The following is a 27,416-nucleotide window of genomic DNA, read 5'->3' on the forward strand; positions in this document are numbered from 1 at the left end:
GATCCCTGCTGATGGGATTTGTAAAGGCATCCAGGTTCCAGGCGAAGACGAAGAACTACGTCCAAAACTTGGCATCAAAACATCTTGGGTAATTCCACATATAGAGGAAACGGCTCGCTCCAAGGAATGGCACTTCTTGTATAAATGGCGCTCAAAGGAAACAAAGCAGCCATAGTGCAATATTGCCAAATGAAAAGTAAGCAGTTTTTTTACTAAATAAATTTACATCAAGTAAAGGAAAAATCAATGGAAGTAGTGACACACGGGCCTCCTCACCGTACTTCTGTTAAAACGCCACCGGAACTGACGTCACAAGGCTCCACCCGACGCGTTGCGTCACTGGTCACGTGTCTTCCTTAGGGATAGAGATCTTCAGGGATAGGGATGGCTAGAGTGACTGGTCACAGAAGACGTAAAGCTGAACTCTAGGATAAGCAAATATTGTCTAATACAAGAGGCATGTATGTTCTTACTTGAATTTTGGTGTGGTCTCTCTCTCGAACCCTACCACTTTACACTTGCACGCTAATAGCTCAGGGGTGATCTGCAGATTTTTATAAGTCCTGATTCTGCAAGACCTAACCACTGTTCCCCTTAAAGACCTCCTTAACCCCATCAGGGTTCTCCCCTCCTTACTTAGAGGAGTTTTCTACCATGTCTGAATAAAAGGCAAACTCTGCGCTATTGGAGGCTTTGTTCTGCAGGAAATACAAATGGGTCTCCCAATTCTCTTCCTCTGTGTCAATCTCTGATCTTCCTCTAGCTGCTTCTGCACTTAGTGTTACCAAACACAGAACCTGTGGAAGAATCTTGTAAAGGGCCCCCCTAATATTTACACTGGTTTGTGCTATTCCTTTTAAATATATTATTGCTCTGTAGTTAAAAGTAGGAGATATGTTTCTAACCGCATGCTAAAGGTGTTTAGCCTAGATTGGAGTTAAACCATGAGTGGGCGAGCCCTAATATATCTTTGTTACATAGTTGTGTAGTAGGCGAAGTTGAAAAAAGTCCATCAGGTCCAACCTGTGTGTTTGATTATATGTCAGTATTACCTTGTATATCCCTGTATGTTGTGGTCGTTCAGGTGCTTATCTAATAGTTTTTTTAAACTATTGATGCTCCCCGCCGAAACCACCGCCTGTGGAAGGGAATTTCACACTTGCTGCTCTTGCAGTAAAGAACCCTCTACGAAGTTTAAGGTTAAAGTGGTCGTATAGGTTAATTTAATATAAATAAATAAATATATAAATATTTATATATAATTATATTATATATTTTTTTTTTAAACATATACTTGCCTACACAAACATTTACAACCCCCTTTAAACCTATTTTCTTCTCATTTTAATTAGTGGCAATGTGTCTTTATTAAACTCCCACGGAAAAGTTTTATTGTGGGTCACCAGTATGTTATTTGTAAAAATTTAAATCGTATCCCCTCTCAAGCGTCTCTTCTCCAGAGAGAAAAAGTTCAGTGCTCGTAACCTTTCTTCATAACTAATATCCTCCAGACCCTTTTAGTTTTGTAGCCCTTCCCTGTACTCGCTCCATTTCCAGTACATCCTTCCTGAGGACTGGTGCCCAGAACTGGACGGCATATTCCAGGTGAGGCCGGACCAGAGTCTTGTAGAGTGGGAGAATTATCATTTATCTCTTGCGTTAATCCCCTTTTTAATGCATGCCAATATTCTGTTTGCTTTGTTAGCAGCAGCTTGGCATTGCATGCCATTGCTCAGCCTGTCCTCTACTAGGACCCCCAGGTCCTTTTCCCATCCTACATTCCTCCAGTGGTTCTCCCCCTAGTTAGTAGATTGCATTCTTATTTTTGCCACCCAAATGCATTGTTTTACGTTTTTCCTCCATTAAAGCGGGGGTTCACCCGTACATAACACTTTTTACCCTTCGCTTCATGCTCATTTTGTCTAGGGGAATCGGCTAGTTTTAAAATATGAGCTGTACTTACCGTTTACGAGATGCATCTTCTCCGCCGCTTCCGGGTATGGGCGGCGGGACTGGGCGTTCCTATTTTGATTGACAGTCTTCCGAGAGGCTTCCGACGGTCGCAACCATCGCGTCACGATTTTCCGAAAGAAGCCGAACGTATAGAGTCTTTCGGCTACTAGTGACGCGATGGATGCAACCGTCGGAAGCCTCTCGGAAGACTGTCAATCAAGAAGGAACGCCCGCTCCCGAAGACCAATACCCGGAAGCGACGGAGAAGATGCATCTCAAACGGTAAGTACTGCTCATATTTTAAAACAACTTGCCGATTCCCCTAGACAAAATGAGCATCCATCTAAGGGGATTGTTTGAAAAAATTGTTTTATGGGTGAACTCCCGCTTTAAACCTCATTTGCCATGTTTTTGCCCTCCCCATTAATTTGTTCAGATCTTCTTGCAAGGTTTCCACATCCTGGGGACAAGTTATTGCTCTGCTTGGCTTAGTATTGTCTGCAAATACAGAGAATGCACCGTTTACCCCATTATGTAAGGTCATTTATGAACAAATTAAATAGGATTGGTCCCAGCACGGAACCCTGACAATTTATCACTACCCTCTGAACTCGCCCGGACCTTATTTTGTACAGTTAACGTTTATGGGGAACTGTGTCAAATGCTTTTGCAAAATCTAGATACACCACGTCTACGGGCCTTCCTTTATCTAGATGGCAGCTCACATCCTCATAGAAGGTTATTATACCCAGATACAGTAATTGTGCTACTTCTACTATTGTGCATTAGGATACTATTCTTAATTAACAACAGTGTGCTGTTTACACAAGAAGGGTTGGACCCTCTGTCAGGTGGTTATGAACTGTATAACCACACAGAAAACGAGAATATTTCCAAAGGCGACATATTTCTTATGAAGAAGATTTCACTAGAGTTAAAGCGGAGGTTCACCCTAAAAACATGTATTTAACATTCCATTCAGCATAATTCCAACATTTACACTATGCCGTTTTTTTTTTGCTGTACATACCGTCTTATTGTTGTTTTCTGGGTTCTCACTCCCGCGGGAGCAGGCGTTCCTATGCAGAGGCTAGATGATTGACGCCTTGTGAAAAACTTCCCCCCCAGCGCATCACCAGTTTTCCTGATAGTAGCCGGCTCTATACGGCGCCTGCGCAGTCAGCTCTACACGGCAGGCGCTGACTAGCAATTCGGCTACTTTCGGAAAACTGGTGACGCGCCTTATGCGTCGGGGGGGGGGGGTGAGAGTTTTTTACAAGGCGTCAATCATCTAGCCTCTGCATAGGAATGCCTACTCCCGCAGGAGTGAGAACCCGGAAGCCGTGTGGGAAAATAACAATAAGACGGTATGTACAGCAAAAAAAAAAATGGCATAGTGTAAATGTTGGAATTATGCTGAATGAAATGTTAAATACGGTACATGTTTTTAGGGTGAACCTCCGCTTTAAAGTAGAAGGCAAGTCAAGTCAAAACCTAACTAAGCTTAAGTCGACTCTGACCCTAATGCTAAGCCTAATCTATCCATCTTGTAAAAGGAAAGATGTCTATACTTACCTATTCTGAAGTTGCTCCTGTCTGGTCACATGATCCCTTCTCATCGCCGGCTTCAGTGTAGAGGATGGAGAGCGGACAATGGATGACCTATAGTAAGTTTATAGTAGATTCGCCCAGCTGCAGCCGTTGTCTGTGATCTTTCCTCTACACTAAAGCCGATGCTGGATAAATCATTACCAGACAAGAGCGACTTCAGGATAGGCAAGTATACACCTATTTCCTTTTACAGGGTAGATAGATTAGGCTTAGAATGGTTGGGTCGGCAGAGTGGATTTCAGCTTGGTTATGTTTTGATATGTCTGACCATATGTCTTTAATATGGTCACAATACTGTAAACTGCAGTTCGGTCTATATCATATGTGAGAAAATATTTGTTGGGTCCTGGGAGACGCTGACATTTTCTTTTACCCTTTCTCCCCTGCCCAGCTTTTAAACAAATGAAGATTTATATAGATCTGGTTGCACCTTTTTGCTGAGTTGCTTCTCACTCTTAATCAGTTCAAGATGTTGGAACGGAAGGTGGACTTTGCACGGAAATTGCAAAACACTGGCCACCTGTTAAACAGTGGTCATTATTTCATATTTGAAGAAACATATTTAATATCCATCCTAATTATATGGATTTTACTTGTCAACAAAAGCACTAGTGTTTCTTAAGCTTTCCCCATTTCCTCCTTTTTTAGAATTTCTTTCTAGATCTTGAATCGGATGTCATAAATGCATAGAAGTTTCAGACCTATTGCTGTTTAAATTGTGTGGACAACATACTTTGTTGACTTTTTATTTGGATCTTTTTAAGCAAATACAACATTTTAATTACATATAATCTATTTTAAAGAATTTATAATAACATGAAGTGTAAAATTTCAAAGACATTGTGGTAACTGAAATTTTCTAAAAATCTAATTTTTAAAGGAGCTGTGTTCTGCAAGACAAACTGATTTTCTGTCCAGTTGTGCCATAGACAAATGCTATCACTTTTTAACGTTTTAGGCTTCTATAAGTTGGCATAGAGTAAGAATTTTGACCTACATCTTATTTTGTATTCATATTGTTGCCATATGGTTTTTGGGTAATCTAAATTAAATAGAGGTGTGTGTGTGTGTGTGTGTGTGTGTGTGTGTGTGTGTGTGTGTGTGTGTGTGTGTGTGTGTGTGTGTGTGTGTGTGTGTGTGTGTGTGTGTGTGTATATTGTAATAATGAATATATTTCTCTTAGTAGTGGCTGAAGACATTTCAGTCAGAGTACATAGTATATTGTTCATTTAGCATGCTAATTCATGGCATTTAGCACATAGCAAAGTTCTTTGTTTGTTACCAGACATTTTGGAGTCGGTGAATTAAACCACCTTATGTGATGGACCCCATGCTGGGATGTTCAATCAAAATAGCCCCACCCTGTTTAAGCCTGGGAAGGTTCACTTTAATCTGCTGCCGTATATAGTCACCAGGATTTGCATGAAAGGGGGCTGACTTATGTAGTCAGGCCTCCAATCGTGATCCTAGCTAGGCCAACCAATGGGACGTCGGCATAGAGAGATATACTCGACTGCAGAGGGGAAGGGAATTTCACTTTATGGAAGCATCACTTGATGGAAGGATGACTTTGATAGACACCTGACCTAAAAGCATGGGTCTTAAAAGGGTAACTATGGTATAGGAATGTTATTACATGTAGCAACTGCACACGCTTGTAATCTAATGTTTTAGAGGAATATACTCTAGATTCCTTCATGTAAATGTATGTATTTTAACCTACGGTCGTGTTTGAGACTATAGATAGGTTCTGTGTGTTAGATTAGACTTTGTATAAGCTCTAATAAATGTGTGTTATGTTAAAGCTTTCGCTCTGGACAATAGAACTCTTATTTTAACCATATATCATATATGTGAGTTATTAAATCTTAAATATACAATTACTTTGTAACATTTGGCGACCACAGATATATGTACAGACAAAGTATTTAATATAATTACAAAATAGTTAGGGAAAATTTAGGCAAATATTTTGTTGTGTTTTTTTTTTTTTTTAGTGGCTATACACAGATAATGTTTTTAAGTTTAGTATCCAAAGACCACGCATTTTCTGCAACTTTTTGTTTAAAAGTTTTAAATCCAGTATTTTTTGCTAGAACGTGACTAACACGCCCCCAAATAAATATATTATAGGGCCGAAACAACTAATCGATCGACAACTAATCGATTAATTTCATAATCGATGACTATTTGCATAATCGATTAATCGGCCAGTAACATAATGGGGTTTAAAAAAAAATATCCCTTTTTATAGTACAAAAAGAGCAAATCGCTACTGTAAATATTACTTTCACTGTACCACAGTAAAAAAAATTAACCCCTTACAGTAGCGATTATTTGCTCTTTTTTTTTTTACTAATTTTTTTTTTTTTTTTTTTTTACCCCATTATGTTACGAAGCATCTCAGGCCTGGGTCACACCGCCTGTGTTTTGGTGCTTTTTTGCAGAAACACACTACAGTTCATTTACATTGTTTCCTATGGGACACGTTGACATCCATGCTTTTTTCAGCTGCTGCATATTTGTAAAGGGCAAGGACTTTTTTTAATGCACACCTGTGCTTTTTTGTTTTTTGGTTCAATATACTTCAATGGAGAAGCTGCAGAAAAGCATGTAATATGTTTTTGCGTCAATTTGTGTTTTTTTAATCTACCAACAACAATTTGGCCCAAAAAAATGCAAATCGCAGCAAAATTACTTTTTTTTAAGGTTATTAACCGATTAATCGAAACAATAATTGGCCAAATAATCGTTAGTTGCAGATATATATATATATATATATATATATATATATATATATATATATATATATATTTTATATATATATATATATATATATTTTATATTTATATATATATATATATATTTTATATTTATATATATATATATATATATATATATATATATTTTATATATATATATATATATATATATTTTATATATATATATATATATATATATATATATATATTTTATATATATATATATATATATATATATATATATATATATATATATATATATATATATATATATATATATATATTTTATATATATATATATATATTTTATATATATATATATATATATTTTATATATATATATATATATTTTATATATATATATATATATTTTATATATATATATATATATATATTTTATATATATATATATATATTTTATATATATATATATATATTTTATATATATATATATATATATATTTTATATATATATATATATATATATTTTATATATATATATATATATATATTTTATATATATATATATATATATATATATTTTATATATATATATATATATATTTTATATATATATATATATATATATATATATATTTTATATATATATATATATTTTATATATATATATATATTTTATATATATATATATATTTTATATATGTATGTATATATATATATATATATATATATATATATATATATATATATATATATATTTTATATTTATATATATATATATATATATATATATATATATATATATATATATATATATATATATATATATATATATATATATATATATATATATATATATATATATATATATATATATATATATATATATATATATATTTATATATATTTATTTATATATATATATATATATTTATATATATATATATATTTATATATATATATATATATATATATTTATTTATATATATATATTTATTTATATATATATATTTATTTATATATATATATATATATTTATATATATATATATATATTTATATATTTATTTATATAATTATAATATATTTTAGCAGAGACTCTAGGGTCACTTTTAATGAATAATAAAAAAAAAAAAACTAACCTGTCAATTTTAAAATTGAGCATGCTTAATGGAATGGCAACAAACTACGGTATTTAAAAATCTCCATAAGAGACGCTTTAAAAGGTTTTGCAGAATACCTGTTTAGGGTTAGGTCTAGTGCTTGAACTATTGCTCTCGCTCATACGTTCTCGGCGATGCCTCACATGTGGCGCAAACAATTTACATATGCGTGCGCGATTTGCGTATGCTTTTGCGTACGAGCACAAAGGAATGCAACGCTTTAAAAAAAAGATTTTTACACTGTCCCTCTTTAAAAAAAAAAATGTATTAAATTTTTTCTGGGATCAATTTTATTCCTATTACAAGGAATGTAAACATCCCTTGTAATAGAAATAAGGATGACAGGTCCTCTTTATGTAGAGACCCCAGATCTCTCCCTTTTTAACTTTATAAAACCAAAAAGGTTAAAGTTTACTTCTGCTTTAGACCGAAGCTCCAGTCCTCCAAGGCCATAGAGGCGATCAGAGACAATCTTGTCTCTGTCCGCCTCTGTGACCACACCATCAAATCTTTTCTTGGGCATGCCAGTAAAAATGGTATGCCCGAGAAACGGCGATGGGAGCGTTTCTGAAAGCGATTCATGAGAAAGTTGGCCACCACTTCAAAAAGAAAATCCTAGGATTATGTCTGATGTTGTTTGAGTCATGTGTTGGTTCATACTTTTAACATGTAAGGAAAAAAAATCCCTGCATTTTCTTGTATGAGAGTACTGAATATTGTTGCTTAAAGTGGCTGTAAACCCTTACATATACACAGTGAGGTGACTGGCATCAGGTTATACACAGAGATGAAACAAACCCTTTTACATAAGTTGTATCTGTCTGCAGTCTACTCTCCTCTAGAACTGTTCAAAGTGCAGAATATATAAGCTCGTCAGTCTTTCAGAAAAATGGAGGAAGAGAACTGAAGTTAGACTGCATAGCTCAGTGAGGAGAGCTCTGAAAGCTGATTGGAGGGAAGAAACATGCCCTCCTTCACACAGCACATAGGAACAGAGCTTAGGCTGCCAATCAGCTGGAGGTCCCTCCTCTCACTTTTTTTTTTCTCTTGGTGTCAGGAAAAATTGTCAGAAGTGACTCGTGCTGATAGCAGAGTAGCAGACTGAAATTACTCTTGGTGGTCCGGATTGAGACAAGTACACACGATAGAGGGGTAGGGTTTGTTCACATCTGAGGTTTACAGACAATTTAAGCACATTTTTGAAGGTTAAGGGGTAAATTACCAGGATTATGACACAGAAGGAATATACCGATATATCTGCTTTGCTGAGTTTTTGCTTTTGCCTAAATACTACACATTGATGAGAGAGACTGAATACATTAAATTATAGCTGCATGTACTACAGTGTGATTTGTGCTCAAAATAATGGTAGCTATAGTCAGTCAACATGTATTATCCATTATGAGCCGTTACAAGTGCTGTTTCTGAGGCTCACAAAACTAATTATGTCTAATGTAGGTGTTTAGTTTCTATGCAGAATGGTAATTGTTTTTCTGTTCATCGAACATAACCACAAGGGGGTTTGTTACTTGTGCTTCATAAAGATCATCTTTACCTGCATATTTATTCACTTAAAGCAACACTGGAAAAGATGCTGTTAAATTGTGGTTCAACTAACTCCTGCCCACCGTATATACAAGTGACAGCAGGAGGGATGCCCTGTTGTTCTCGGCCAACGTCATATGACGTCGCCCCAGTCTCACCGTGCTGGGGGGGCGGCATCACTGGGACATGGCACAAACCTGATCTTGGTAAAGAGCCAATGATGAGGCTGTTTACCCATGTGATCAGCTGTGTGCAATCTGCTATATAGTAGTGAATAGTGATGTTCAAATGGAACTTTCATTTAATTCTAAGAATTGACAGTATATGCCCATCAAAGGAGAAAGCTCATCAACACAATTCTAGGGAAATGGGAAACTGCTTCGTTCTATTTTAACCTGTTATGAACCTCCCCACATAAATATACTGCGGGCAGCATGGCCCTCCTGCATGAAATCGCATACCTGTATGTGATTTCGTGCACTGGGGGTCTGGGGTGCATGCCGGCGACCTGTTCTATCTGTGATTGGATACGGCGGTAGCCAATCAGTGGGTCCAGCAGACGCGCCAGTCGTTCTCTGTTGGAGGGAAGAATGGAGATCTTATGTTCCTTCTAAGCAGGAACATTGATCTGTCTTCCCACAGTCAAAACACCCCCACACAGTTAGAAAGCACTCTCCAGGAGCACATTTAACCCTTTGATTGCCCCTGATAACCCCTTCCCTGCCAGTGTGATAAGTACAGTGACGGTACTTTTTTTTTTTTTATAGCACTGATCATTTTATTAGTGTCCCTGGTCCTCAAAGTGTCACTAAGTGTCAGATTTGTCCTCTGTAATGTCGTAGTCCCGCTGCAATTGCTAGGTTAAAAAACAATAAATTTCATCATGCATTGCCTATCTACCTCAGAAAAATGCCTTATCCTCAGGTTCATTTGCTTTTACAACTCCCCAACCTACGTGAACACCCCTCAACCGAGGTACTATGATATCACAGTGTAACTATCTTCCCCTCCCCCCATTGCCCTTTATTTCTGACTAATGAGTCAAGTTCACATATGGTGCTCCAAGGTATTAAGATATGGTTCTAGCTATTGTGCATCTAGAATGTATAAAGATCTCTTCTTGCTCTCCTCCCTCTCTCTACTTCTTTCTTTAGCCTTTACTTACCTTTATCTTTACCTTTGCCTCTCCCTGGAGGTCTGTCTTATAGTCCTAAACTATTCCAACAATTAAGCAAGTCTGTGAAATATCTTTACCTGTATGTTAATGCTGTACACCACTGGACTTTGTACAATTCTTTGTGGACTAGTCATTGTACCCTAGTCCTTTTGTCTCTGTTATACGATTTTCCTGTAAACCCAATAAAATATTTTTGAAAAAAAAAAAAACAATAAATATAAAAATCAATACATTTGCGCAAACCAATCAATATACACTTATTGGGATTTTTTTTTTACCAAAAATATGTAGCAGAATACATATTGGCCTAAATTGATGAAGACGCTTTTTTTGTGGGATATACTTTATAGCAGGGGTGCCCAACCAGTGGCCTGGGGGCCACATGTGGCTTGCAGAGCCCTCTGATGTGGCCCACAACCTCCTGCTCTGGGATAGGATAGAATACTGTTATTAAAGGTCAGTTTTATTAATAAATTCACAGTAAATATGGGCATATCTGTTCTACAGTGGTTACTGGGCTGCTTTCAAACTGACCCGCAGATGCAGAGCAGCGCACCTGCGTGTTACCTGCACTGAGCCATAGAATTCTGTTATTACCTGCGAGTTTGGTGAGCTTTCTGAAAGTGCACCAAACCTGCAGAATATAATAGAAGTCTATTGCAAAGTGCAGGAAAGGTACACTGCGTTGCACCAGCGGTGCGGGTAAACTATAGTGCATCTGTGTGAAAGCTGCCTTGGGCCCCTTTCACACGGTCAGCCTGACCCAATTGGACCCTCCATTCACCTCTAAGGCCCCGTACACACACGAGAGGATCGATCCGCTGAAATTTATCCGCGGACCGGTTTCAGCGGATAGATCCCCTGGTGTGTACAACCCAGCGGATATTTATCCGCAGATTTTTTTCGGGCCGATGGATTTCCAGCGGATCAAAATTTCTTAGCATGCTAAGAAATCTACCTGCTGGAATCCAGTCCAGCGGATTGATCCGCTGGTCTGTACAGACACAGCGGATCAATCCGTCCGATTACATCCCTCGCGTGCGTCGTAATGATTCGACGCATGCGTGGAATTCCTTATATTACAGCGTCGCCGCGTCATCATCGCGGCGACGGCGCGACACGTCACCGCGGAGGGAATTCCGCGGGGATTTTGATCTCATGGTTAGTACAACCATGAGATCAAAGTCCGCCAGAGGATTTATCCGCGGAAACGGTCCGGATCGATCCTCTCGTGTGTACTAGGCATCAGGAGTGGCAGATGTAAACCGACTTGTGTCCTACCTCAAATCCGATCCGCAAAAAAAAAAAGAGAGTATAGTGGGCTGTGTGTGCTCTGCATATGCAGAGCAGACATGGACCTGCCATCCGCCCGCTCCGCTCATTGTGGCCCGCGACTGTTTACCAGGTTGCTCAAGTGGCCCTCGGTCTTCAAAAGGTTGGGCACCCCTGCTTTATAGCATGAAGTATGTATTTATATATAATTATTTTTTCCCAAAACTGTTGATCTTTTTTTTTTTTTTTTGGTTTCTAGCGCAAAAAAGAAAAAGCAGATCAAATACCGCCGAAAAAAAAGCTCTATTTGTGGGGGGGGAAAAAAAGACGTCAATTTTATTTGGGTACAACATCGCACAACCGCGCCATTGTCGGTTAAAAGAACACGGTGTCATATCGCAAAGAATGACATGGTCATAAACCTTCTGGGGCTGAAGTGGTTAAATTAAAGCAACAATGTTTCCTTGCCTATGTGTGAGTGACATACTGTACATTCTGTGTGTGTGTGTATATATATATATATATATATATATATATATATATATATATATATATATATATATATATAATGTGTGTTTTCTTGCTTGGATCTCCTGGAACATTCTGCCCTTGAGATATTCTAGAATACTGGACTGATACTGGACTGCTGTATAAAGTATCGGGCTTCTCTTGTGAAGAAGTAGAAGTGTTCTTCTTGGTTAATATGCGATTTTGCTCACAAAAGTCTTAACTGAACTCATCTGTAATTTCTAAAACAAAATAACACAAGACAAGCCTACGTTGGAAGCTTGTGCATTTGATCATTCTTAAACTTTTCCAAATTGAATCATTTGATTGGTACTTAATTTTACATTGACAACATGCACAAATGTTTATGGCCCTAATCTTTATCTAGTTGCACAAATGTAGGTTACCACAGAGACCAAGAGTTTGAAATTCACCCACACTGCTCCCTCATGACATTACAGATAGGTAGCCATAGTTACTCAAGGCAGCTCTGCTGCTTTGTTGTATAGATTTGCTGCATCTATGAGTAATACCTGGCATGTGATTCTTAGTGATTAACCGCTTTTGTTATTAAATTAGTGTTTGGCATAGAAGTTGCATTCAACTTTTTTTTTTTCTAAGTGGATGCATTTGAAAAATATTTTTTTTATGTTTTTGTCTTTGCACAACAAAGAAAGTACATCTTTAGGCTCTATTTTGTTTTACGACAGAATAGACATTTCTAAAAAAAAAAACGATTAATATTTTAGATTATATTTTGAAATACAATGGCTACCAATAGTGCAATACCAGGCTTGCAGTTGAATTTGATGGCGTATACTAAAATCTGCTAAATGACCAAAAGTGTGAGGGTGCCTTACCCTCACATCTACAATGAGGGGGAAAAGTATTTGATCCCCTGCAAATTTTGTACATTTGACCACTGGTAGGTTTATTTTAAAAGTGAGTAACAGAAGAATAAAAATATCCAGAAAAAAATGGATTTCAAAAAAGTTATAAATTGATTTGCATTTTAATGAGTGAAAGAAGTATTTGATCCCCTATCAATCAGCAAGGTGTCGTCTATACAGGTAACAAGCTGAGATTAGGAGCACTCTCTTAAAGGGAGTGCTCTTAATCTCAGCTTGTTACCTGTATAAGAGACACCTGTAATAAATCAGTCAGATTCCAATCTCTCCACCATTGCCAAGAACAAAGAGCTGTCCAAAAATGTCGGGGATAAGATTGTAGACCACCTACACAAGGCTGGATTGGGCTACAAGACAATCGTCAAGCAGCTTGATGAGAAGGTGACAACAGTTGGTGTGATTATTCGCAAATGAGACACAAAATAGCTGTCAATCTCCCTCGGTCTGGGGCTCCAAGCAAGATCTCACCTCGTGGAGTTTCAATGATCATGAGAACGGTGAGGAATTGGCCCAGAACAACACTGGAGAATCTTGTCGATCTCAAGGCAGCTGGAGAAAGAAGAAAACAAGAAAACAATTGGTAACACACTACGCTGTAAAGAACTGAAATCCTGCAGCGCTTACAGCGTCCCCCCTGCTTAAGAAAGCACATGTACAGGCCCATATGACGTTTACTAACTAACATCTGAATGATTCAGAGGAGAATTCAGTGAAAGTGTTGTGGTCAGATGAGACCAAAATCAAGCTCTCTGGCCTCAACTCGCCGTGTTTGGAGAAGGATGAGGAATACTGCCTATGACCCTAAGAACACCATCCCCACTTTCATACATGAGGTGGAAAACCTTATGCTTTGAAGGCTTTTTTTTTTCTAAGAGGACAGGACAACTTCACGGCATCAAAGGGAGGATGGACAGGGAAATGTGCCGTCAAATCTTGGATGAGCACCTCCTTCCCTCAGCCAGGGCATTGAAAATGTCTTGTACATGGGTAGTCCAGCATGACAATGACCCAAAACACACAGCCAAGGCAACAAACGAGTGGCTCAAGAAGAAGCACATTATGGTCCTGGAGTGGCCTAGTTTAATCTCCAGACCTTAATCTCTTAAGAGGAGTGGGACAAAATCCCTCCTGAGATGTTTGCAAACCTGGTGGCCGACTACAAGAAACTTCTGATCTCAGTACTTTGGTGGCAAAACCCTTGTTAGCAATCACAAAGTCATGTTTTGTGAAAAGGTTAATAACTTACATCATTTCACGCATTAAAAATGCAAATCAATTTATAACTTTTTTGAAATGCGGTTTTCTGGATTTTTTTGTTCTGTCTCACTGTTAAAATAAACCCACCACAAAAATTATAGACTGATAATTTCTTTGTAAGTGAACAAACGTACAAAATCAGCAGGGGATCAAATACTTTTTTCCACTCACTGTACAGTATATGAGCTTGTTGTAAATGCTATTCCAAAGGCAGAAGAATAGCGTTGCCCACCCTTGCCCTTTGCAGCTATAATGGTTGTCAATCCTCTAGGAAGGCTTTAGCAAGATTTTGTTTTTCGTTCCTATTTTAGTCTAAAGAACATTTTATGGTCAGTAATACTTTTTGGATTCTAATACTTGGCTTGCTATTGGGGTTTCAAACCACCCCACTGATGTAAGCTATGTGATTGCAGAGTTTTCTGATATTCCACTTGTCAAAATACTTTGTTCACAGATTGCAACGTTTCCCCTGTATAGCAACTTACCCAACCATTAATTTGCAGGAAATCGAAAAAGGAGCGAAACTAATGTTTTTTGTGTGTGTGTTGGGTTTTATTTTATTTTTTCCCTTAAATTTGTACATGTTTAAAAGGGGTGAGATAAGTCATCTTAAAACTGGTTCTTGATCTTGGGTCTTGTCCTTGTCCATACTATGAAACATACCATTTCATCAGAATAAGCCACTTTTTTGCACTCATTTGATAGGTTTGAAAGAAAATGTTCCTCCAAGGCTAGAAGAAGATCTTCCTCGCAAAAAGACCAGGAGGAAATTAATGGAGTCTCCTCAGAGAGCCTCTAAATTTACCAATCGTAATCAGCATGATGATTCTATCGGTGCGGAGCTCCTGCCTATTGTTTACACCCCAGAAAGTTGCAATGAAACCATCGTTCTCAGCAAGGATGTCAATAAAATCTCGGGCGTTGAAGAGACTCGGGAAAGTGCTTCCACTTTCATGGCTCATGATAAAGGCATCCAAAACAGGGGTTTCACCTTCCAGATGAAGATGGATTCTGAGCAAGACATGGACTCCACAGTCATTCTTTCTCATGGCAACACTAACCAGAATCCAGGTGCCAGTGGCACAGGACTACATCCACCTTCCAGCATGTTCCAGAGGTAATAAATTAAACCCAGAATGATCGAATGTATGGAAACAGATTGCTGGTAAACACACAAACTTCATGTTGACACACAAGATTCTCAACTAAAGCTGTCTTATAGATGATTCAAACCATTTATGGACAGGCTGAATGTATCCAAGTTAATAGATCAACTTTTGGTGCAACCAGGCTGCCAGATTTTACATGCGATTATCACTAGCGGCTCTTATGGCCACTGGCAATCACTGTGTTCTCCTGGCAGGGACAGCTTCCCTCGCCAGAAGAACACAATCAACACTGACCGTGGTTGCAGGAATGAAAATCACTCCATCTATGGCCGGCTTAACATTGGGGGGTCACACCACTCTAGGCTGCCTTTTTTTTTTTTTGATTGAAAAGTTCTAGCACTGTCATTCTTATCCTTGCTGGAACATTGTCAATGAGGTATCCAGCGACTTGGTATGCACCTATTTTGTTCCAGGTCAGAAAATGGTTTCCCATTTTTGGGATTGCTATGGTGATTCTGCTCAAAGGAACCATTTTGGTAATACTACCAAAATGGTTCCTTTGAGCTGAATCACCATAGCAATCCTACGTCTCCTTGACCCCATCTGGAAACCGTTTTCTGACCTGGAACATAATAGGTGCATACCAAGTCACTATAATATCCTATATGGGAGTGCACAACACCATTTCTGGGAGGACAGCTATAGTGTTGCCTATATCACTGTTTAGTAATACTTGTATCTGCGTTTGGGACTACATGCCACACTATCCACTGAGGCAGTACCTGAACTGGGGTGAACAAGCAGGCATTGTAACGGTCTAAGGGTGATTTTCCTACAGCATGGGTAGCTGAATGAAGAATATTTTAAGGTTTCAGCAGGAACATTAAAGCGGGAGTTCACCCATTTATTACATTTTTGCCCTTGTCCCCTTAGATTCCTGCTCGTTCGGTCTAGGGGAATCGGCTATTTGTATTAAAATATGATCCGTACTTACCCGTTTTCGAGATGCATCTTCTTCCGTCGCTTCCGGGTATGGGTCTTCGGGAGCGGGCGTTCCTTCTTGATTGACAGTCTTCCGAGAGGCTTCCGACGGTCGCATCCATCGCGTCACTCGTAGCCGAAAGAAGCCAACCGTCGGTGCGGCTCTATACTGCGCCTGCGCACCGACGTTCGGCTTCTTTCAGAAAATCGTGACACGATGGATGCGACCGTCGGAAGCCTCTCGGAAGACTGTCAATCAAGAAGGATCGCCCATTCCTGCAGCCCATACCCGGAAGCGGCGGAGAGGATGCATCTCGTAAACGGGTAAGTACTGCTCATATTTTAAAACAAATAGCCGATTCCCCTAGACAAAACGAGCAGGAATCTAAGGCTAAAAAGTGCCCTCTAAGGGTAAACCCCCGCTTTAACAACGTTTTTTTTTTTGTTTTTTTTTTAACAGACAAGTCGCATAGCTCAAAATTGTGGGAATAATTCAGATTTGCTGCATTGCACTGTAAAGGGGCTCCTAGATCCCCAGGGTAAAATAAACCCTTTACTGAGGTTCCAGACTTGTATGAAATTGCTATCCTTCCCAGTTTCGGTGGCTTTGGTATTCAACTATTCGGATATTATTATGCCCAAAGAGGAGCCTTTACTTTGTGACAGGTTCCCTTTAGACATTAGTTCAGCTATTGAATGCAGATCTTGTTACTGCACACCAGTGCATTTTGCATGTTACAAAGTAGTGCTCGAAACGGCTTCATTAGAGCTATAGTTGTACAAGACTCCTTTTCACATCCTCCTCCCAGCAGTATTTAGTACCAACCGATTCTGACGATTGTTCTCCATGCTAAACGTGCAGAACTATATGCATTGTAAGGCTGACTGTCATATTGTCGAAGGCAAACATTTACCAAAGCCGTTAATCCCTGTTCTCAGGCTTGGACTCCCATCTCTGCTGAGCAGAAATCCAGGAAAGCTGGGTGAGAAGCCATCCTACATGGCAATGACTTCAGCTGCTGAAAGAAAGAGAAAGCTATTAAGGTAAGATTGTGCACTTCGTGCCATAAGATCTCCTGTCTGGAATGAATTAGAGGTTGGCTCTCCGAATGACATTTCTATGAAAATCTTACAGTATTATATAAATACCAGGTTATTGCAGTTGTATCCCTCGGTCTATTGTTTCTCTTCCTTCCCTATTTCTGCTTTTCTTAATTTAACATTGGGTATTCCAGAGGGCAGGTTTTACAAATCTTTCCTTTATAGACAACCTTTACAGTTTTTCACTTTAATACGCTAAACAGGAAAGGTTCCGACACGCTTCGTTTTACGTGTCAAGCTTGTTCCTCATAATGAAGAACAAAAATCCTCCCCCCTTTTCAGAGACAGATTCCCATTTTTTTTTTCCCTCTTGGTTCCCCAGTTTTAATCGCCCTCACCTTTTTTCACTAAACTTTATACGAAATGTTGCAAAACAAATACAGTAGTGTTGTGTTTACTGTTTGGCGATTGGTCAGAAATCCATAAGGAACATGATTGTTTGCTTTAATGTAGATGTGAACTTCAACCTACTTTGGTATGCTAAAGTGTTCATTCATAAGCCTTGGTCTTTTTTCCCTTAATAGTTTTTGTTTTTTGCATTTTGGTGCTGCTATGCAGCCTCTTTTAACCACTTCCTGTCTTCATTCACATTGGTTGCAGATCATTTGGCTTTCCGATTTGTGGAGGCATGGTCCACCATTTTCACCAAATTGCATTGGCATGGCCCCTTGTAATGCATGTACCAAGGTGACAATGGAGGAGCACCAATGAGATTTGTCGCTTCATAGCAGGAAAAGTCTGAATAAGGGTCTTGATGGAAGGGACAAAGAGATCCCTCACCTCTGTCTTGTGTTTTCCGCATGCCTTGCTACAAAACTGAAGCTTAGGCCGACCATGGGCGGTTCAAGTTTCAACCATGTATGGGCAGGCTGAATGTACCAAGTTGATTGATCAACTTGGGTAAAACAGCCCGCCACATTTTACATACAATTATTGATTTATAATGTATGATATTGAATTAATAATCAATATCTTCTCCTGGTGGGCATGGCTCCCCCAGCACCTCACCATTCCAACCTCTCCGGGAGGGATTCCCTCATCAATACTACCTGTGGTTACATGAAAGAAATTTGCTCTGTGTTTGGCCTGCCTTAGCAGAGCTGGGAGACTTTTGGACTTTTCTTTTTGAATAATGTCCATTTACTTGAAAATTGTAGAATTATCCATGTAGTAGAGACTATTAAAGGGGTTTTAATTTTTGTGTTGCCCGTTTCTTAACCACTTAAGGACCGCCTCCTGCACATATATGTCGGCAGAATGGCACGGCTGGGCACATGTACGTACAGGTACGTCCTGTACTAGTAACCAGCCGTGGGTCACGGGCGCGCTCCCGCGACCCGGTCCGAAGCTCCGTGTCCCGCGGACCCGATCGCGGCACTCCAGCGGCGATCGGGTCCGCGGGACCCGAAGCTGAAGAACGGGGAGAGCCGTGTGTAAGCACGGCTTCCCCGTTCTTCACTGTGGCGGCTGCATAGATCGTGTGATCCCTTTTTATAGGGAGACTCGATCGATGACGTCACACCTACAGCCACACCCCCCTACAGTTGTAAACACTCACAAAGTGAAGCCTAACGCCTACAGCGCCCCCTGTGGTTAACTCCCAAACTGCAACTGTCATTTTCACAATAAAGAATGCAATTTAAATGCATTTTTTGCTGTGAAAGTGACAATGGTCCCAAAAATGTGTCAAAATTGTCCGAAGTGTCCGCCATAATGTCGCAGTCACGAAAAAAATCGCTGATCGCCGCCATAAGTAGTAGAATTTTTTTTTTATAAAAATGCAATAAAACTATCCCCTATTTTGTAAACGCTATAAATTTTGCGCAAACCAACCGATAAACGCTTATTGCGTTTTTTTTTTTTTACCAAAAATAGGTAGAAGAATACGTATCGGCCTAAACTGAGGGAAAAAAAAGTTTTTTTATATATGTTTTTGGGGGATATTTATTATAGCAAAAAGTAAAAAATATTGCATTTTTTTTCAAAATTGTCGCTCTATTTTTGTTTATAGCGCAAAAAAAAAAAAACGCAGAGGTGATCAAATACCACCAAAAGAAAGCTCTATTTGTGGGAAAAAAAGGACGCCAATTTTGTTTGGGAGCCACGTCGCACGACCGCGCAATTGTCTGTTAAAGCGACGCAGTGCCGAATTGTAAAAACCCCTTGGGTCATTTAGCAGCATATTGGTCCGGTCCTTAAGTGGTTAAAGGACATCATGGGATACAGAGACATGAAAGGGGTTGTAAAGGTTTGTTTTTTAATTTTCTAAATAGGTTACTTTAAGCTAGTGCATTGTTGGTTCACTTCAATATCCCATCTAAAAAAAAAATCTTTGTCTGAATTTCTCACTTCCTGTTCCTCCTCAGTAAGCTTTCCCCCATCATCCGAGCCATTCTGGCTGGGGGTTAGTCAGCGTGCTCGCCCCCTCCCTTGGGACTACATCCCTGCGGGGAGACGCTGTGAACGTTCACAGTGAGAAATGCAGACAAAGAAAAAAAACATTTAGAAGGGAAATCGAAGGAAAAGGTTAGTGAACTGACAATGCACTAGCTTAAAGGAACCTATTTAGAAAATAAATAAAACAAACCTTTACATCCCCTTTAATTTCTCTGTATCCCGTGATGTTCTTCAAGAAACGGGCAACACTAAAATCCTAATATGGGAGCGGTCTTCTTTGTCAAAGATGGTGGGTGATTATGATCAGCTTGTTTTTTTTATCCAGACATGGATCCTTATTGCCTGCGTAAAGCTAAAAAAAATTTGAGCTCCAACATGCATTTAGGAGGGTAACTCACAACTGGGTGATTAGTTGCATAAATGTATAAATACAAGTTCTCCCTATTTTTTGTTCACAAAAACTAAATCTTTGTTTTTATTGCGATTTATAAGTCTTGCAGCAGGCAGCGCTGTGAAAGAGGACAACATAACCCTTCCTGTTCCTAAACGTGTGCGCCAGGACAACCCCTTTGCCTGTAAAGCCATGCGAGTGAAAAAGACAACAGGTGAGCATGCAATGATAGATTATGACATTACCTGTTCGCTTTTCACTGTGTGATGAAAGGCTGACATTTCCAGGTTATCAGCGTAATGGTTTGTTACTGTAATCAGTCATCTAAAATATTTTCGAAGTGTGATATGTCCTTTATGCTCTGAATTGGCAGAAATGTCTGTTTCAAAGGTGTGGGTGTCTGTATTCCGACTGCTATGGCATATAGCTCGGATGGTGTAGTTTTACTTTACAGCACTCTCATTGAACTTATCTTGTTCGCTATTCTACATAAATACATGGATGAAGCTTCCTTTTGTGGTTTTATTTGTTAGACTGATAAACATACTTCAATATCTGAAAGATATGTCTCGGAACAGTCTCTTGCCCATAGCAACGAATCAGGGCTTCACTTTTTATCAGTGATAAAGGGCACCAAGACAATGTGACTGCGACTCATTTCAAGATGGCAAATAAAAAGGTCCTAACTATTCCAAAAAGTCTAGCTCTGGCTTGTCATGGAGCTTCGCTTCTATTGAAGTTGAAGTCTTTGGGCCAGATTCCTAAATGAAATACGACGGCGTTTCTCCTGATACGCCGTCGTATCCCTGTTTCTATCTATGCGACTGATTCATAGAATCAGTTACACATAGATAGCCAGAAGATCCGACAGGTGTAATTGTTTTACACTGTCGGATCTTAGGATGCAGTACCGCGGCCGCCGCTGGGGGGAGTTTGCGTCGTAAACCAGCATCGGTATGCAAATTTGGAGTTACGGCCGATCCACAACGGTTTTTCGCGTTCGCTACGTCGCCGCTAGTATATTTTCCACGTCGCATAGTTACACTTTTTTTTTTGGTGCCTTAACTTTCGTCAGCAAGTGTATTGCTGTCTAAAGTATGGCCGTCGTTCCCGCGTCGAAATTTAAAAATCAACGTCGTTTGCGTAAGCCGCCCGGGAATACGGAAGTACGCTATGCGCGTCGCCGTTCAAAGAAATTACGTCACGGCGCGCAAAGCACGGCGGGAGTTAGGAAACTGAGCATGCGCAGTAGTTCCGGCGCGGGAGCGCGCCTAATTTAAATGGCACACGCCCATTTGAATTGGCCCGCCTTGCGCCGGAGGCCGCGGGCGTGGGTTTTCATCGCAAGTGCTTGGTGAATCAGGCACTTGCGATGAAAAATTGCGGCGGTGTAACTTATCTAGGATAAGTTACGCCGCTGCGATTCTATGTGAATCTGGCCCTTACTTTTTAAAGTGGATTGTAAAAGCTCAAGGTTTTTTACCTTCATGCAATACTGTACATGAAGGTTAAAAAAAAAACCTGCGTGCGTGCAGCAGCATTCCTTATCACCTACCTGAGCCCCATCGCATTCCAACAATATGCACATAAGCCTCGGCTCTCCAGGGACTTTCCGTCCACATCAGCTGAGGCAGCTTTGGGAGCCATTGGCTCCCGCTGGTTTTTATCACAGCCAGTGAGTCGATGGAGAAGGGGGGTGGGGCTGTGTGTTATTGGACAGGCAGAACAGCGACTCTGAAGCCCACCTGCTTGGGTGCCCCCCCACAGCAAGCTGCTTGCAGCGAGGGCACTCGGCAGAAGGGTGTGGTCTGGAGCGCTGGTGGGGGACCTGAGAAGATCCTCTGCATATAATATTGCAACAACCGCCATTTTATTCTCTAGGGTTTGTGCTAAAAAATATATATATTTTGGGGGTTCTATCAAAAAAAAGACAAATTTTAACTTGGGAGCAACAAATGTCAAAAAAAGGTTTAGTCTTTAACCACTTAAGGACTGCCTAGCGCCAATATACGTCAGAATGGCACGGCTGGGCACAATCGCGTACCTGTACGTCCTCTTTAAGTGCCCAGCCGTGGGTCGCCGGCGTGTGCCCACAACCCAGTCCGAAGCTCCGTGGCCACGGACCCGATCGCAGACGGAGTCCCGTGATCGGTCACAAGAGCTGAGAAACGGGGAGAGGTGTGTGTGTAAACACACCTTCCCTGTTCTTCACAGTGGCGCTGTCATTGATCGTCTGTTCCCTGATATAGGGAAAGGCGATCAATGACATCACACGTCCAGCCCCGCCCCCTACAGTTAGAAACACATATGATATCACACTTAACCCCTTCAGCGCCCCCTAGTGGTCAACTCCCAAACTGCAATTGTCATTTTCACAGTAAACCATGCATTTTTATAGCACTTTTTGCTGTGAAAATGACAATGGTCCAAAAAATGTGTCAAAATTGCCGATCGCCGACATTGGTAGTAAAACATTTTTTTATAAAAATGCAATAAAACTATCCCCTTTTTTGTAAACGCTATACATTTTGCGCAAACCAATCGATAAACGCTTATTGCGATTTTTTTTTTTTTTTTACCAAAAATAGGTAGAAGAATACGTATCGGCCTAAACTGAGGAAAAAAATAGTTTTTTTTATATATTTTTGGGGGATATTTATTATAGCAAAAAGTAAAAAATTTAGAATTTTTTAAAAAATTGTCGCTTTATTTTTGTTTATAGCGCAAAAAATAAAAACCGCAGAGGTGATCAAATACCACCAAAAGAATATATATATATATATATTTTTTTTTTTTTACAGCTCTGCACTGTTTAGAATATAGAATGTGGAAATGTCAGTTCAGATGGAGAGGGGGGTGTTGTTTTTATTATTATTATTATTTATTTATTTTTATTATTAATTGTGCCACTCTAGTGTGTATGTGGGGGTGGAGAGGGTCAATTTTTTTTTTTTACTTATGAGTTTATTGCTTTCACATAGGGGACCAATATTTTGTAAATTTGAACTATGCTAAAAGAATAATAATGTCTCCCTCTACAGTATTGAAAAATAAGGACAGTGCTGCACCGAGACGTCTAACCAGGAGCATTTCAGATGGAAACCTGGCAGTTGGAGCGATGAAGAAACCTTTCTCTTTTCTTGGTTCATCTCGGCCATTTTCACAAGCTGGAAAGAAGTAGTGACACCAATCTGGACTAAATTAGACTCTTGGACTTGCAACCTTACTAGTGTCTTACTAATGCATTATAGTGTCTTATTAATGTATGTTTTCTAATTTACTTATAGGACGTCTTGTACAGTATGAACAAATGTCAGCAATATTCTTTTAATGTCATTCGTACCGTCCGGTGCTGTATTTATATGTACAGAGAACACTGACAAGGTTATGTGTTTAGATGTGTGCTTGTAAGGAATGCTTGTATGTATTTATTTGGAATCTTAGTATTTTTTTTTTTCTTTGGAAAAGATTGTTGTCAACTGTTCCACTGATGTGGTATTATAAATTCCAGAAGGCGGTACGTTGTAGTCTTACTGATTCTGTAGCCATGTGCCCAGAGGAAAAGTTGTGGTATTTTGTCAAAGCTTGTGGTGGGAGAAGGCACTACTAGAACTCCTCATTCTTTTTTCTCAGTACAAAAATACTTTTACAGATTTGTGTAGATGTCAATGATCTCAGTGCCAGAATTTCTCTGCCTCTTCACACTAAGCCAGAATGAAGGTGTCACTGGCACGTTTTGGTGCCTGCTCCTAAATTGACTCTGCCTGCTCAGGGTTACTTGAATATAAAGCATATATGCAAGAAAACTGCAGCTATACTTAAAACCTTTCCAGCTACTTGTCTCCTAAAAATTGTCACTTCACTGCTTACCATCTTCTGAGAGTATTAATATTCTTTCTAGGGTGACAGTAACTTCTCCCCACTGCTCACTGTGGCTTCTCCTACTATGTCTCTTCAGGACATGACCCATATGAGCTGACAGGTGCAACCACAATGGGGGGTGATGGGGAAGGATTTGGACATGCAATATATTTCCAAAAGTATTGGGACACCTGCCTTTACACGCACATGAACTTTAATGGCATCCCAGCCTTAATTCATAGCGTTCAATATTGAGTTGGCCCACCCTTTGCAGCTATAACGGCTTCAACTCTTTTGGGAAGGCTATCCACAAAATGTAGTAGTGTGTCTATGGGAATGTTTGATGTCGGACAAGAAGGCCTGGCTCGCAGTCTCCATCTAACTCATCTCAAAGGTGTTCTATCGGGTTGAGGTCAGGACTCTATGCAGGCCAGTCAAGTTCCTCCATCCCAAACCAGCTCATGGACTTTGTGCACTAGTGTGCAGTCACGTTGGAACAGGAAGTGGACATTCCCAAACTGTGGGAGCACACCAAGAGATTTTGGACAATTTCTTGCTCTCAACTTTGTGGGAACAGTTTGGTGATGGCCCCTTCCTGTTCCAACATGACTGCGCACCAGTGCACAAAGTAAGGTCCATAAAGACATGGATGAGCGAGTTTGGGGTGGAGGAACTTTACTGGCCTGCACAGAGTCCTGATCTTAACCTGTAGTTAGACCATCTTTGGGATGAATTGGAGTGGAGACTACGGGCCAGGCCTTCTCGTCCACATCAGTGCCTGACCTCACAAATGGGCTTCTGGAAGAATGGTCAAACATTCCCATAGACGTTCTCCTAAACCTTGTGGACCGCCTTCCAGAAGAGTTGAAGCTGTTATAGTTGCAAAGGGTGGGCCAACTCAATATTGAGTTCCTAAGACTGGAATGCCATTAAAGTTCATGTGCGTGTAAAGGCAGGCGTCCCAATACTTTTGGTAATATAGTGTGTATTTGACAAATCCAAACCAGTCATACTTGCAGAGAACCGTAAACAAGGAAGCAGCTTTTTAAGAAATGAGATGCAATTTAAGTTTATGCAGTGCCCCTATGTCTGGTTATAATAAAAAAAAAAAAAAAAAACTATGATCTCTGCAAACATCCATGTATTCTCATGTTTTGTCTCCTAAAAATTGCTGCAAGTACAGAACGATATCTGGGGATCTCACAGAAACTGAGGGGCAAAGCAGCAGGTTTGGGTTGGGTCCCATTAACATATGCTTACTTTTTAGTTGTTCCCCCACCACTCTGTTCAGCTTCGGGATCGTCTTTCTGGGTATTGTGGAACATGGACAGTACTGAGTCAATCGGCATTCTCACACAGGAGTCTAGAGCCCTGTGTAAGCTTTTAATTCAGCAACTTGTAGTTTTATATCAGGCTTACCTTTTTTCTACTAGCAGCTGAACACTGGTGTAGTAGTGAGCGTAAGGGAATTGGACACTGCTGGGGAAACCTGCATTAAAGTGAAGCTGTGTGGAAAAAGCACTGATTTTTAGAGTCTGAACAAAGAAAGGAGATTCTGAGGCATCAGCAGGAACCGGCCAAGATTCAAATCATGTGTCGGTAGCCTGAATGTACGAGGAATCAATCGATCAACTTGGGTACTACTAGGCTGTTGGATTTTACATGCAGTTATTGCTAGCAGCTAATTTAGCCGCTAGAACAGTAATCGCTGTGTTCTCCCCCCCCCCCCCCCCCCCCCCACGCCATCATCTCCCACACCCATGGTTGCATTTGCTCCATTCATGGTCTGCTTGAGGCTTGCATTGAGGGGAGCAAAAGTAAAGCACAGCCACTGTAAAGGAAATATGGCTATCATGTGAATATATATTTACAGATTATACATGGAAACAAGGATTTAAACCATTAAAGGGGTTGTAAAGGTAAGACATGTTTTCCCTAAATAGCTTCCTTTACCGTAGTGCAGTCCTCCTTCACTTACATCATCCTAAGATTTTGCTTTTAAATGTCCTTATTTCTTCTGAGAAATCCTCACTTCCTGTTCTTCTGTCTGTAACTCCACACAGTAATGCAAGGCTTTCTCCCTGGTTTGGAGTGTCGTGCTCGCCCCCTCCATTGGACTACAGGAGAGTCAGGACGCTCTCTGCGTTGCAGATGGAGAAAGAAGCTGTGTCAGTGGGCATCCAGACTCTCCTGTAGTCCAAGGGAGGGGGTGAGCACGACACTCCACACCAAGGAGAAGGACTTGCATTACTGTGTGGAGTTACAGACAGAAGAACAGGAAGTGAGGATTTCTCAGAAGTAATAAGAACAATTAAAAGAAAAATTGAATGATGAGGTAAGTGAAGAAGGACTGCACTAAAGTAAAGGAAGCTATTTAGGAAAAAAAAAATTGTACCTTTACAACCCCTTTAAGGACTGTCCTGCTTAGATTTTTCATTGATATATTATGGAGACGGCATCACAAGAGTGGGAATACCCCAGGGTAGGTAGATGAGATCTCGCTGCAGTGGTCAACAGGCACAGAACGAATAAAAGGTTGAAACAGACGCCAAAAATGTAATTTTATTAAAGCGGAAAAGCTGCAAAAATAAGTAGACCGTAATGGCAGTGTCCTTTTTTTTTTTTTTTTTTTTTATTACCACAGCTAAATGAAGATCCTCAAATACCGCTAGTTTTAGTCATTTTTCCAGTCACCTTCTCCTTAGTGTTTATTTTAGTGAAATGCATTTGGTTTCCCATCCAGTGAAAATGCACCGTGCTCGGTAAGACGTAGACTGCTCATGCAAACGCTTTTATTGGCAGGCAGGATTTCCCCACACATTGTGGTAATGCAAAAAGCATTAGCGTTCTAACTGGAGATCCCAGTACCAATTTAAAAAAAAAAAAAAAAACCTTCAAAGAGGTTCCTGTAAGCCATGGTTTTTACTAATGGTTTCTGTGAATGATCATTATGAATGATATTTTATTTTTATGCTGTAAATATTGGTTTCCTGTGTTATTAATATTTTTCCATGTGTTCTAAGATGTGTCCTGTAAATAGACTGTTAATAGCTTGAAATATGTTTTAAACATTATTTTTTTATAGTTATGATTAAAGTATTGTTTTCTTTTTAATTTTTTGGATTTTTTTTTTGGGGGGGGGGGTGTTTAGATGTGATCCTGTGTGTTTTATTCAGTTAACCGCACAGGTGAAGGGCCCACTTCAGGCCTTCAGGCCAGAAAAATGTTGCATTTTACCTTGCATTACCATAGCACTTTCTGTGGGGCCATTAGTTTATAACCGCAACACACAAATATAATAAATACTGGTGGATCTGCACTGGTTAAGGCTGCTTTTACACTGCTTTGTTGCAAACACTTGGTAAAAATGCATATGCATTTCTGCCACGTTTCCCGTGCTCATTTTTCATTCTGGTTAATGAGAAGGTCCTGCGGCGAGCAAGACCACTTAAGACCCCGAC

At 39.7% G+C, this 27,416-nt stretch overlaps 1 protein-coding gene across 1 annotated transcript in view; it reads left to right on the forward strand.

Moving 5' to 3' along the window:
- The window catches only part of KIF18A (kinesin family member 18A), a 122,205-nt gene extending 98,591 nt beyond the window's left edge, over window positions 1–23,614 (forward strand). Inside the window, exons 15-18 of the mRNA XM_040328340.1 lie at window positions 14,821–15,232; window positions 17,145–17,249; window positions 20,196–20,308; window positions 23,136–23,614. Coding sequence (XP_040184274.1) covers window positions 14,821–15,232; window positions 17,145–17,249; window positions 20,196–20,308; window positions 23,136–23,275 — 770 coding nt within the window. The 3' untranslated portion in view covers window positions 23,276–23,614. The remainder of the gene's footprint in view (window positions 1–14,820; window positions 15,233–17,144; window positions 17,250–20,195; window positions 20,309–23,135) is intronic.
- Window positions 23,615–27,416: the final 3,802 nt, after the last annotated feature.

Source organism: Rana temporaria, chromosome 11 (assembly GCF_905171775.1).
Source record: "Rana temporaria chromosome 11, aRanTem1.1, whole genome shotgun sequence".
NCBI lineage: Eukaryota > Metazoa > Chordata > Amphibia > Anura > Ranidae > Rana > Rana temporaria.